Source organism: Tursiops truncatus, chromosome 1 (assembly GCF_011762595.2).
Source record: "Tursiops truncatus isolate mTurTru1 chromosome 1, mTurTru1.mat.Y, whole genome shotgun sequence".
Taxonomy (NCBI): Eukaryota; Metazoa; Chordata; class Mammalia; order Artiodactyla; family Delphinidae; genus Tursiops; species Tursiops truncatus.
This window is the reverse complement of record NC_047034.1, coordinates 158,646,679-158,660,475: the sequence shown is the minus strand read 5'-3', so window position 1 is coordinate 158,660,475 and position 13,797 is coordinate 158,646,679. Positions and strand designations below refer to the sequence as shown.

At 40.8% G+C, this 13,797-nt stretch overlaps 1 protein-coding gene across 2 annotated transcripts in view; it reads left to right on the top strand.

The window, feature by feature from the left end:
• KHDRBS1 (KH RNA binding domain containing, signal transduction associated 1) overlaps nt 1-13,797 on the top strand; it is a 40,141-nt gene that overhangs the window by 19,373 nt on the left and 6,971 nt on the right. Inside the window, exons 8-10 of one of the 2 annotated variants that reach the window (XR_002176945.2) lie at nt 646-704; nt 2,977-3,169; nt 5,774-5,833. Coding sequence is in view for 1 of the 2 variants with exons in the window: in XM_004319800.4 (XP_004319848.1) it covers nt 646-704; nt 2,977-3,074 (157 nt within the window). In the remaining variant the exon portion in view is untranslated. Of the gene's footprint in view, nt 1-645; nt 705-2,976; nt 4,321-5,773; nt 5,834-13,797 lie in introns of those variants that run through there. The other variant, XM_004319800.4, reaches the window with a different exon arrangement.

Below are 13,797 nucleotides of genomic sequence, written 5' to 3'. Positions count from 1 at the left end.
CTTGGATCTGCAAATTTGGATAACTGTGAATCTTAAATTATAGTGTAGAATCTGGGGTTAGCAGATGAAAAATTCCTGAGCTGTGACTACATGGAAACAAAGGGAAGAGGCCTTAAAATTATTTTGATTTATTATTACAAAATGTCACAGCCACATTAAAGTTGCATAAAAGTTTAAAAGGATACTAGAATCCCACTGTTGTAAGTCAGGTTCTTTTCTGCTCTTTTTTTAAAAAACATTTTTAGTGTATGTGTATATATATATATATCTTAACTGTGATTGAAAAGGTCTCATAATTCTACAATGAGGACAGAACAGTTCTTTTCATGTTTCTTTAATCTCTTCCAGTTAGCCCTGTGAATACATGTGTATGTACACTGTGGTTAAGATTGAGCTTTTGGATTGAGCTTTTTCACTTTAAATTGTTGCTATTCGTTTTTCTTTGCTATGGTTGTCACAGTTTTTAGATGAGTACCTAGTGTGTACATGCTTTGGAAATATTTTGTGGTTTGGAGATGGGGTAAAATGAGCATCTTTTTGTTTTATACCCACGAAAAAATGACTGAAATATGGAAGTATTGGGGAGAAAGGTAAAACTGAAACGTGGTTACTACATAGCTCTAACACTCTGTCTTTGGCTTTCAGGGACTCAGAATATTATGACTATGGACATGGGGAGGTTCAAGATTCTTATGAAGCATATGGTATGTATTTATTTCTGTGTTGGGACAAAATGTGCAAGTAAGTGCCCTGGAGAATGCTGGTGACCGGATTATTGGGGGTCAGTCATGCATCTAAGGAGAAACCTCTAACAGAAGGCCAATATGTTGATAGATGTGGCAATAGGAGTCCTGCTCTTAAATTGTGTGGTGTGCGGTAGAAAGAAGGACTTACTGAAATGAGATAGGTGTGCTATTACTCTTGGACGGCTAAGCAGGTGTCCTAAACTAGGGCTCAGGTCTAGGTTGGCCTGGTTGGAGCAGCAGGCTTTTCAGCTGATGTTGATTCTTTTTGGACTTTAGGCTGGGAGATGGCTAGGCCTGGGTTATGTTGCTGGGCCTTTGCTGCTGATACCTAGGCCACGGCGGTGGATAATAAGAATTTAATCATATCCAATTCTTCTGCCCCACCTCATTTTTAAAAACAATTTTGGATCTCATCATGAAGAATCTCAGTGTAGAGGAAATGCTAGCTGAAAGAAACCTAAACGGCAAGAGCAGGTTGGGGGCAGGAATAGTGTCCATTAGATTAGAAACTGGGGGCTGAAGCCAATTCAGGGCAGTACTGGCACCAAGCTCCTTACTGTCTTGGAGACATCTCCGTTCAGTCCTATAATCCTAAGAGAGCTATATAGATGCTGGAATGGCAGCAGGACCAAACTGCCTTTCCTGAGGCTTGGTTGAAAACACATTGCTCAAGAGTATCCTCAAGAGCCAGTTATGGCCCTGTATTAATGGGTCCCAGAGGGAGTACCATGTGGCAGTAGATGCAGAGAGAGCAGCCTTTTAAATGTGAGGTGTTTCCAGCATACCCAAGGGAAGTCCAGAGACTTTGGCAAGGGGGTCAGCAGTTGACCGTTTAAGTTACCAGCTGACAGTCTCCCTTACCCCTAACTGAAAAGAGGAGCCTCTTAGGGTTCCCACAGACAGACTCCTCAACTCCTCAGCACAGTATGTAGTAACCAGTCAGCTGCTTGCCCGGGAAACAGTTTTTACCAGTTCTAGCTAAATGGTACTGGACAGTTGCCATCCGTAACACTGCACTGCTCTCTGCTCATATGCCACTATTTAGAAGGGTGGTATGATTGCTCCAGGGTATTTCCCTTCATCGGTGAAGCAGCACAATGGGGCCTCTGTATGTGTTTGACTAAATTACATTTCTGTTTTGCTGGAGAAAAGACTGCACTGAAATAGGCAGGCTGCTCCTTGTTCTCCTGGTATGATGTTGCCGCCGTTAATCTGTTCTGATTTCTGCCTTTATAAGCAGAGTTAGAAAAATAAACTGTCTTGTTGGTACCCAGAAGCCACTTGGAAAGTGATGGACATATCTATTTTACTAGAGGTATAAACAGGCTTAGATAGCATAGGGCTTTGTGCAACATCCATAAAGGAGTTTTAGACCTATATTGATGGAAGCAGATGTTTGTGAATGCAAGGAGCTAGAGAAATAACAGGCCTGGGTAACATCTGGGGGTGAGTGGGAAGAATAAGCTTATAAATACAACTCGTGTTCATAAGAGATCAGCTCTAGTAAGTGATCATCTCTCCTATAGGCTTTTCCCTGTCACAAAGGAAAACCATTTGAGGATGTCAGTCATGTTGTCTGGCTTCTCTGGACTATTGGCACAAAAAAGGAGATAATGAATTCTCCTAATGAGTGCTGTTAACACATTTGATTGTACTTCCCACTGCCAGAACAGTGAACCAGCTCTGCTGGTGGAGGGCTCCTGAAACGTGGCCATTGCTTGCTCTTCCCAGGGAGCCAGAGGACATTTCTCCACGGGGAAATCAGACTTGCTGTTGCATGGGACGGGAGCTACCTGCTGCTTCCAATCTGAAAGACTTCCAGAAATTGTCACCTTACCTGAGGCTCTGTGCCAAATTGCTTTGGAAACAGGAAAGAGCATTGCAGATCCACTGAGGTCGATTTCCTCATTGTCCCAAGCAAGGTGTTGGGTTTATTCAGGTTTGGGGGCTGGAGTATAGATTATGTTGCCTATGGACAGCTTCTTTCCTGGACATCACTCCAAGTTCTTCCTGAACTGTTTCCTCTGTCCACTCAGAACTGTCCTACAGTTGGAAAATTGCCTAAGCTGCTCAGGAGGGCCAAGCAGAGTAAAAAAGTAAGGACCACCCAGGAGGTGGCAAGACATTGGAAGCAAAGCAGTGTTTTTGGTGACCAGGTGACCTACGCCTGCCCATCTAGAAATGCCATTGGCACGTGGGTTATAAAACTGTTCTTGCTTTTTCCCCACAGGCCAAGATGACTGGAATGGGACCAGGCCGTCGCTGAAGGCCCCTCCAGCTAGGCCGGTGAAGGGAGCATACAGAGAGCACCCATATGGACGTTATTAAAAACAAACATGAGGGGAAAATATCAGTTATGAGCAAAGTTGTTACTGATTTCTTGTATCTCCCAGGATTCCTGTTGCTTTACCCACAACAGACAAGTAATTGTCTAAGTGTTTTTCTTCGTGGTCCCCTTCTTCTCCCCCACCTTACTCCATTCTTAACTCTGCATTCTGGCTTCTGTATGTAGTATTTTAAAATGAGTTAAAATAGATTTAGGAATATCGAATTAATTTTTTAAGTGTGTAGATGCTTTTTTTCTTTGTTGTTTAAATATAAACAGAAATGTACCTTTTCTAATAAAACAGAAGTTGAGTAAAAAAAAAAACCACAAACCTGTTAGTTTCAAAAGTGACATTGCTTGCTTAAAGGTTCTGAAGTTAAGGCTTGTTAACTTTCTCTTAGTTTTGACTTGAGGCATCCCGTAAAGTTGTAGTTGCAGAATCCCAAACTAGGCTACATTTCAAAATTCAGGGCTGTTTAAGATTTAAAATCACAAACGTTAACGGCAGTAGGTGCCACCATGTAAAAGTGAGCTCAGACGTCTCTAAAAATGTTTCCTTTAAAAGCACATGGCGGTTGAATCTTAAGGTTAAATTTTAATATGAAAGATCCTCATGAATTAAATAGTTGATGCAATTTTTAACGTTAATTGACTTAAAAACAACAACAGCAAAATTAGGTTCGTAAAACTGACTTTTTCATTATGTGGGTTTTGAAATCTAGCCCCAGACATACAGTGTTGAGAGATACTTAGTGGGAAGTAGGTTTCGAAGCGGTTGATACGGGGAGAGGGGCTGGCCACTTGAATTTGATGCAGAGCTTTTTAGTCACGAACAACCTTTCAGTAATAGTACTAATAATTAACATTTCAGTATTTAAAAAGGCAAAGTATTTTGTCCATCTGAGATTCTACACTCCATGAAAAGCTCACTTGGACACTGGGGCCAAAAGCTGATGATTTTCTTAAGTTGACGGTTGTCAATATTGAACTGTTACCAAGGTAGTTAGTCAAGTATGTCTCAACACTAGCATGATATAAAAAGGGACACTGCAGCTGAATGAAAAAGGAATCAAAATCCACTTTGTACATAAGTTAAAGTCCTAATTGGATTTGTACCGTCCTCCCATTTTGTTCTTGGAAGATTAAATGCTACATGTGTAAGTCTGCCTAAATAGGTAGCTTAAACTTATGTCAAAATGTCTGCAGCAGTTTGTCAATAAAGTTTAGTCCTTTTTTAATCAAAGTAAATGTGATGAATTGTCATTTTTTTGGGTGGACAATAAAATAGTTTTCTCTTTCAAATAAACTTAAATTAACTCTAAAGTTAATGGGCTTGTTAAAAGTTGGAGACATTCTTAAAAGTGGTGGGGGGGTATTTTATTTTAAGTTTACCAAAAAAAAGTTTATGAGTTGTTAAGTTTTAGTTTAAAAATAACCAAAGCTTTTTCACCCCCTGGAAGTTGTTGAAAGCAGTTTTATCCAGTCCTTATCACAAGCTCTAATTTTTGGAGAGAAAAATCCAACTAAGTTGAAACTTGGATTGGTTTCCATACATAGGCCTCAGTACTTAAAGTTCCAGCCATCCTAGTTTGCACCTTCTGTAGAGCCTGTAGGTGGCCCTAAGAGTGACACCAAATAATCTCTGTGAACTTGGAGAGGGATAGCACTTGCCTTTAGATAATGACAATTCAGCAAACCCTGGGTGCCCTTAAGGGTTTCCCTTCCAATCCCAGAAATGCTGTTAATAAATCAACTGGGCTGGGGCAGGATGTGGCATGATAGCCTGGCTCTGAACCTCCCTCCTGAGAGACCAAGAGAGGAAATGATGGAATTGGTTGACCCTGTTTCCACTCCTCTACATTAATTCTCAGGGTTCTCATGCCTTCCCTAAGGGAGCCACCTAAACTGCTCGGGGGTGAAAAATCCTCTTGTATGAAGTGCCAAGCTGCCTGCAGCAGTGCATGATGGACATTTTTTTTCTTTTTAAAACACACCAACAAAAAAATGTATTTGTAGATTGTGATAAAGTGTAAATAACTGAATTTTCAACCATGGTTTGAAGTCAGCTTTCAGGGCATTATGTCTTGTTTTGATGAAAAGAGATCACTCTATACCCCCCTTTTTAAAGGAAAATTATCGCAAGAGAATCAGGATGTGTAAAGCTAACATGCATCGCAAAAAACCAAAGGTAACCTAAATGTCTGATTTTAATAGCACATATTTCTCTTTTACATAAACTGTGACAGCAACTTGCATAAACAATTCTTTAGCTGTTAATTTTAATGTTAAAACTTTGCAAAACTTGTTTAATAAAAATAGCTGTAAAAAGAAAAACCATATGCTGCCGCATAAATTAGCCATAACTCTTAATAATCCTGCCCATCACAAGTGAACTGTAATGTAACCTGGGCACAAAGTCTGACATCTTAAATGACACATTGTAAAATTTCAATGACTGTAGTTTAGACCTGCTGCTCCCCAAAGTAAAGCTTTCTGCTCAGCTATTTTAAAATGTACAAGGATGTGAGCCCCTATAGGTCCCCGTATTGATATTCACAATGAAATGTTAGTTAAAATTTCTTTAAAGTTGCATGTTTCTCTCCTGTAATGTGTAAACTGCATGCAGGATCTCTATCTTTTATTTTGTATGTCTTTAGAACTTCCTCTTTAAAAGACTTATCTCTTACTTCTCCATTTTCAGGTGATTGAAAACTCCTGAGGCATTTCTTGGAGTAGAATGGGTAGTGAAGACCCATGTCAGGTATGTTAAGGTGGCTTTCTATTAAGGATATTGGACTTTTATCGTAACTAAAACAGTTTTGCCAGGTGGTAGCCTGGGAGGTAATCAATGGGCAAATCTTGCTTGTGTGTACTTTGTACCATATTTACAACCTGACCATGCTTTTACGTTGGTTTACAGTCCATATTGAATTTACTTGCAATGACCAGACTGTCAGCTTACATCTTTTGAGTCCCACTGTATTTTGTCAATAACCTGATAAGGTGGTGTTTCATTTGGAGTTCATTGGTTATAAGCAACAAAGTGACTGGCTCATGTAAATGAAAGGGAATTTATTGGAAGGATATTAGGGGTCCGCAGATTTAATGTGAAGGCTAGAAAATCTTGCTTGGGAACCAGAGTGGCTACAGCGAACTGGGACAGCAGTGGTAGACCACAGGAGTGGTTCTAAAGCTGGGATTAGCTCCTTGGACACTATTGCTGGAATGAGTACACTCTTAGCCATGTTTGGTTTCAAGGTTCAAGTTCTAGAGAGGCAAAGTGTCAGACTGGATTAGCTTGAGTCACATGCCCGTACTTCACCAGTATGCAGTAAGAAAATAATTCCTCAAAAGGAAGTCAGGGTGTTATTAGGAAAGAAATAGATACTGAGCAACCAAACGACAGTTATTCAGTAATAACCGTATTTTACAGAAGTAACTGAGACTTAATGAGGGTAAGTGACTTCCCAGGATTACATAATTAGTGTGGGTGGTAATCAAGCCCAAGTTTATGTGTTGCCAGAACCTAACATCTTACCTCTCATACTATACCACTTTTAATCTAAGGAAGGGGTATTTCTCACGCAGAAGAGACCCCTGGTTAGAGACATTGTGGTGTAGTAGAAAGGACATGGAACCTGAGAAACCTGGAGTTGAATCTATGAGCTATCTTTTGTTTGGTGACCTAAAACACATCACTTACTTCCACATCTGAGAAGGAAGACAGTGATAATGTACACTTCACAGTGGTTGGCAAACTGAAGGAGTTCAAATATATATAAGGCCAACCAATTCCGTGCCCTATACATAGTAAATATTAGTCTTTTTCCCTAAAAAATTTTAACTCCCTGGTTGGGTAGTTGGGGGCTCTGACAACTGAGTGAGCCTTCCTATTGATTTTTTCTCTGCCCCTGAGTAAGTTGTTAGGGTTATGAGGGCACTGAGGAGAAAGGATCCAACTAGGTAGGCCAAAGATACTGTGTCCTTTGACAGTGAAATTTGCCTTCTTGGAGATCATTTCTTCCACACCCACCTCTCGGCCAGGAGCCTCTGCGATACGGAGGCTTTAAGGAGGACCATGTGTACTGAGCATGGTTCTGTGCATCCAGAAGTCCTAAGTTTGATACTGGTCACATGAATGGTTAGAAAATTTTAGGGGAAAGTCCCTGAATGCAGAGAATTTAGTCTCAACTCTTCCTAAGGTAGTCTTAAGAGCAGAATTTTGGGGAAACGTCTTTCTTTATTTGGCCTGTAATTTGTGCTTGGAAAGGCAAGTTCCATTGTTGGCAGACCCAGGCCTGCCAGTGGTCTGCCTATTCTGGGTGTGCAGTTTCGGTCCCAGTGTTTTCTGTCACTACCTGTGAACTTTATTACATCTATAAGTTTTAGAGCCAGGGAAGACTGGGGACCTGTCCTGGCTCTGCCTCATCATAGCCCTTGTCTTTGTTTTAACAACCAGAAAAAAACCCTTACCCCCTGTCTCATTTCTTTCTTTCTTTCTTTTTTTTTTTAAGCATAATGAACATCTTTTTTTTTTTTTTTTTTTTTCCCGCTGTGTCACACGACTTGCAGGATCCTAGCTCCCCGACCAGGGATTGAACCTGGGTCATGGCTGTGAAAGCACCGAGTCCCAACCACTGGACCACCAGGGAATTCCCTGTGTCATTTCTTTTTATGATTTGAATTTTATTTTAGTTATTATTTTTTTTTATATAGCAGGTCTGTGTCTTATTTCTTTATCATTAAATGGAGTTGATAATAATAGCTAACATGTATCACTATGTGCATCATAATATCCTAAGCAGTTAATAAAAACTATCTCATTTGGTCCTCTCTACCTTTTTCTTTTTTAATTGAGATAAAATTCACATAACATAAAATTTACCATTGTAATCATTTTAAAATGCACAGTTCAGTGGTTATTAGAATATTCACAGTGCTGTATGAGCATTATCACTATTTAATTCCAGAAAATTTCCATTGCCCCAAAAGAATCTCATACGTGTTAGTAGTCACTCCCAATTCCCCTCTCTCCCACTAAGCTACTTTCTGTTTCTGTGGATTTCCCTATTCTGGACATTTCATATAAATGGAATCATATTATATGTGCCTTTTGTGATTGGTTTCTTTGACTTTGCATAATGTTTTCAAGGTTCACGCATGTTATAGTACATATCAGTACTTCATATAGTGATAGGACACAATATTACTTCCCAAAGCAGCCCATTTCATTTAAGACAGCTCCAAGTATTAGAAGTTTTCCCTCATTTTGAATGTCACTCTAGTAGCTTATACTGATTCTATTTTGGACTTCTGAAGGGATTCCTATCATGTATTTGAAGATTTTTTTTTTTTTTTTTTGATTTTTGGCTGCATTGGGTCTTTGTTGCTGCATGCGGGCTTTCTCTAGTTGCAGCCAGAGGGGGCTACTCTTTGTTGCAGTGCGTGGGCTTCTCACTGTGGTGGCTTCTCTTGTTGTGGAGCACAGGCGCTCGGGCTTCAGTAGTTGTGGCACAAGGGCTCAGTAGTTGTGGCTCGCGAGCTCTAGAGTGCAGGCTCAGTAGTTGTGGTGCACAGGCTTAGTTGCTCCACAGCATGTGGGATCTTCCTGGACCAGCGCTCAAACCCGTGTCCCCTGCATCAGCAGGCAGATTCTTAACCACTGCGCCACCAGGGAAGTCCCTGAAGATCATTTTCACTCATGTTTCTTTCCCAGCTCTAAAAGTTATTTGTTAGACTTGCTAGATCTGATTTTCAAGAAAAACTAGAAATTTGGATTTTATATACTGCCAGTTGGTTAATGTTTGCTTAGGTTTGTGTCAGTCCCTGTAAAACATATGCTGCAAGCCAAATTCTGCCCATCACCTGCCAGTTGCAGCTGCTGGTTAGCTTCTATTAATACAGATTAAAAGGCATATTAGGATTATTGAGATATAGTTCATATACCAAACTATTCACTCATTTAAAGTGTACGATTCGGGGGTTTTTAGTATATACAAGAGTTGTACAATCATCAACACAATCAATATTAGAACGTCTTTCTCACCCCAGAAAAGAAATCCTGTGCCCATTAAGCCATTTCCCCACAATCAGCTTATCCTTTCTAGCTCTAAGCAACCATTAGTCCATGTTCTGTCTCTATCACCTTGTCTATTCTGGACACTTCATAAAGTGGAATTATACAACATATAATCTTTAATGACTGGCTTCTTTCACTTAGCATAATGTTTTCAAGCCTCATACGTGTTGTAGCATGTTGTCAGTACTTCCTTTTATTGTCAAATACTATTTCATTATATGCATATACCACATTTTATTTATCCATTTACCACTTTTTGGCTAATATGAATAATTCTTCTATGAACATTCATGTACAGGTTTTTGTGTGGACATATGTTTTCAATTTCTTGGATGTATACCTAGGAGAGGAATTGCTAGGTCATATGGTAACTCTTTGTTTAACTTTTTGAGGAACTGCCCATCTGTTTTACACAGAGACTACACCATTCCTACCAGCAATGTATGAGGTTTCTAATTTCTCCACATCCTTACCAACACTTGCTATTTTCTTTTTGTTTGTTACAGCTATCCTGCTGGGTGTGAATTGGTATCTCATTGTGGTTTTGATTTGCATTTCCCTAATGAATAATGTCATTGAGCATCTTTTCATGTACTTATCCACCATTTTGTTTATCTTCTTTAGAGAAATGTTTATTTAAATCTTCTGTCAATTTTTAAATTGGACGATTTGTCTTTTTATTATTGAATTGTAAGTTCATTATATAGTTGGATGATGGACTCTTATCGTATATGAGATTTGCAAGTATTTTCTCCTATTCTGTGAGTTCTCTTTTTATTTTCTTTGAAACACAGAAGTTTTTCATTTTGATGAAGTCCAATTTATCTGTTGTTTTCTTTCATTGCTTGTGCTTTTGGTGTCATAGGTAAGAAGCCATTGTCTCATTCATGGTCCTGAAATTTTATACCTTTTTCCTTCCAAGAGTTTTATAGTTTTAATTCTTACATTTAGGCCTATGATCCATTTTGCGTTAATTTTTTTTTTTAAATTAATTTATTTTTTTTGCGGTATGCGGGCCTCTCACTGTTGTGGCCTCTCCCGTTACGGAGCACAGACTCCGGACACGCAGGCTCAGTGGCCATGGCTCACGGGCCCAGCCGCTCTGCGGCATGTGGGATCCTCCCAGACCGGGGCACGAACCCGTGTCCCCTGCATCGGCAGGCGGACTCTCAACCACTGCGCCACCAGGGAAGCCCGCATTTTGCGTTAATTTTTGTATATGGAATGAGGTGGGGGGTTCATATTCGTTTGCATGTGGATATCCATTTGTCTCAGCACCATTTATTGAAAAAGACTGTTCTTCCCCCATTGAATGATCTTGGCATCCTGGTTGGAAATCAATTGACTATAGAGGTATAGATCTATTCCCCTTTGAAGTAGGTATTACTTAAAGTGATTGATATAATTTTTGGCGTATAGTAGCTACTCAATAATAAATAATAGCTGACTGGACTATTTTGGCATCAATAAGAGCTAGTAAGTGGTGGGGCTAGGATTTGATCCCAGGTATGGGTGACCCCAAATCATGTCTGTAATACTGCAGGCTGCTAAAGTGGAAATGAGGCTGTTCTAGCTGCTATGCCTGGCCATACGTAGTTCTCCAGAGGCTCAAAGGCTGAGGCCCTACATGCCCTTCCCCCACCATCAGCCTCCCTTGCTCCTCCCCGCATCTCCCTCCAGGGTTTCCAGGGTACTCTTATAGATGACACTTGCTGCTAAGGGAACTCTCTCACCCTTCCTTACCTAGGGATATGACAGTATTCAGATAGCCTTAGGGTTTGTCCACTCTTGCTTTCTCTCCTACCACTTCCCCCTCCTGTCCCAGGCTAAGAATGTAGGTGAAGATGCATCAGCAACTGCTAGGGCTTTCTGGCCACCAAGGATGAAGCAGACTCAGACTGTGTTTTTTTTCAGGAACAGCAGCCTGAGAGTTAGGACCCATAAGGCTTCTTGCCTATACGTATGCAGAGTGCTCCCGAACCAAGTGAACTAGGGGGATAAAGGTAGTGATGGTGGATATTTTGCTCAGATATTTGAAGCTTAAATAATCCCTCCCTGACCTCAAACCTCTGCGGCTGTATGTCGCCCAAAGATCATTTGAGTTAGAATTCATAAGGCAGCACGTGGGCTCCCTTTTTCTTGCTATGTTCTCGTGCTTTGTGTGAGCCTATACAGGCTGCTGTTAGCTGGCAGAGTTACTATTAAGTAGTCATTTTAATTTTCCCTCATTTTATTACTTTTCTGTCTATTCGCATTAATTGGTCTTGACCCCATTTTTTTAAAAGGAGAAAGTGATGTAGAGAAAATAGGCAGCTTTGCCTGGCTAAGGGAGAAGAAAATTTAATTTGCATGTCTACTGTGTCTCTGTTTTTGTAAATGAGGCAGCTGTTACTAGGAGAGGTGAAGTAATTTACCACAGTTGTATTGCGAGTTGTGGAGGAGGTCCACATCAGCATTTTTGTATACCAAAGCCCATTCTTTATGCTGAAAGCATGCTGCTTCTATAAGATGAACACCATATTTCATTGACACTGAGGCCATGTATTATAAGATGCATCATTAAATACTGCGAAGAAATAAAAAATACTGCCAGTTAAACTGACACAGTGTTTTGTTTTCATATAAGTGTAAGATGAGTCCTGATTTCAGAAATGTTAAAATCTGAAAAAAGGTTACTTAGCTATTATTGCATTTTTGTCAATTCTAACATTCTTTACTGTGTACCATGCACTGTCTGCTCCACCTGTAAAGTAGCTATTATTATCCCACTTTTACACAGTTTAACACATTTTTACATAGTGCAACTAGCTTTGGAACCTTAGATGGGTTATCCCCTCCAAGTCTCAGTTTCATCATCTATAAAATGGGAGGATAATATCATTTATTTTATAACATTGTTGTAAAGATTGGGTGAATTAATGCATGTAAAACATTCAACATGACATGTAATAAGCACCCAGTCAGTACATGTTAGCTGTAAACAGAGGCTAGGAGAGTAAGTTACTGCCGATTTTGAAAAGCTAAATTTTAGTCAAGGGATTTGGACACTATTCTAAAGTTTAGGGAGCTATTTTAAGGCCTTAAGTAGGGGAGTGACTTGAACACACTCGTGTTTGCCCTTGTGCTGGCAAATTGGGGAAGTAAGGGAAGCAGAAGGGAATCATCTTCCATAAAGTGCACCACCCTTTGTGGGAGAGCAAAGGAGGTGTTCTCCCCTCCCCATGCCTGACTTCTGCTCCCTCTTACCTAAAAGCCATATGGTTCTTACCTTTTTCAGAAAGAATAACCTTCTCTCCTCTTAGATATTTGGGCTCTTTGAGGGTGGGGTGTTAGGCCTTCACCATATCTTGAGGGCATCATCCTGTATCCTATCCCTTTCACCCACCCTGTGAATTAGAGACTAAAACTCTGTGAGTCTCCACTGATGGAAACTTCACTCTTAAGGAATTATTAAGCAAGGCTTTGCTTCACCACTTTTAAGTCTTAAATGAATGAAGTCTCTGCCTCCATTTTAAGCTCTTAATTCTGTGCTAACTCTCCGGGGAGTATCATATTGCAGCATCCCATGTAATTCTCACAACTCTGTGAAGTGAGGATTATCCTGGGAAACTGACATGCACAGGTTAGGATGACCACAGGGTCCAAGAACTAGAGTTCAGACCCTAGTCTTTCTGCTACTACTTAGCTGCCTCCTGGTCTTTCCTCTGTACCTACAGTGGCCACCAGAAGATCAGCTTACACTGAAAGTAGTTCCGGGCTTTGATATACAGGATGTATGGTGCCCCTAGCTTGGTTTCCAGATTCCTGAAGTTAAAAGAAGTGGATCCTTCTTTGCCCTCCCTTTTTCTCTCTCTCTGGACCCTCATGTACCTGCTGCTCTCTGGATTAATTGTCATTGCATGTTTAAAGCTAGCAAGCATCTGATGAATATTTAATAGCCTTGAGCAGACAGGCTGCATACAGTTGTCTGAGACAGCAGCTGCTGGGGGGAAGGGGAGGAAGCACAGTGCACTGCCTAACTGCGCATTCTTTTGTTCCCTGGCCTCAGCCCTTGGGAGCAAAGACCTATGGTGGGCACTGCACCCTAGTCCTATTGTGGCCTGATAGCTCCCCTGGGCTCCCAATGAGGCTGCATTCAAGTAGTAGACCAAACCCTTTTGTTTGAGGTAATGAGCAGATATGTTCACTGACCTCTAAAAATCAATTTTCTAACCCCCAGGCTGGAGGTCTTCTGCTCAATAGCCTGTTATGGCTCTGGGGCTGAGGATGTGTTCTCTTCCAGAGAACACTAGCTCTCTCTTCTAAAAGGAGGGAGCCTTGTATCTGAAAGGGATTTGAGTTTCATAACCGTGCTGCTGGAGGTTAGCTTCTTGACATTCCTTGACTACAAATCCAGCAGCTTCTCAGCAGTAGGTGTACTTCTCCCTCCTAGCCTAAGCTGTGCTGGTTGTCTTTGGCTGCATCTCAGGCAGCAGTGGGCAGGTAGGAGTTCTCAGATAGGTACACAAGCTGTCACAGTGCTTCCCCCCACTAGACCAGGGAACTTTTTACTTCAAGGAGGCCTTGTCATTTCCAGGTCAGATTGGGAGAGGTTGTGGGGACTCCTGAAGAAAGACAGCGCGTTTGACATGTTTCCAGGCAGAGTG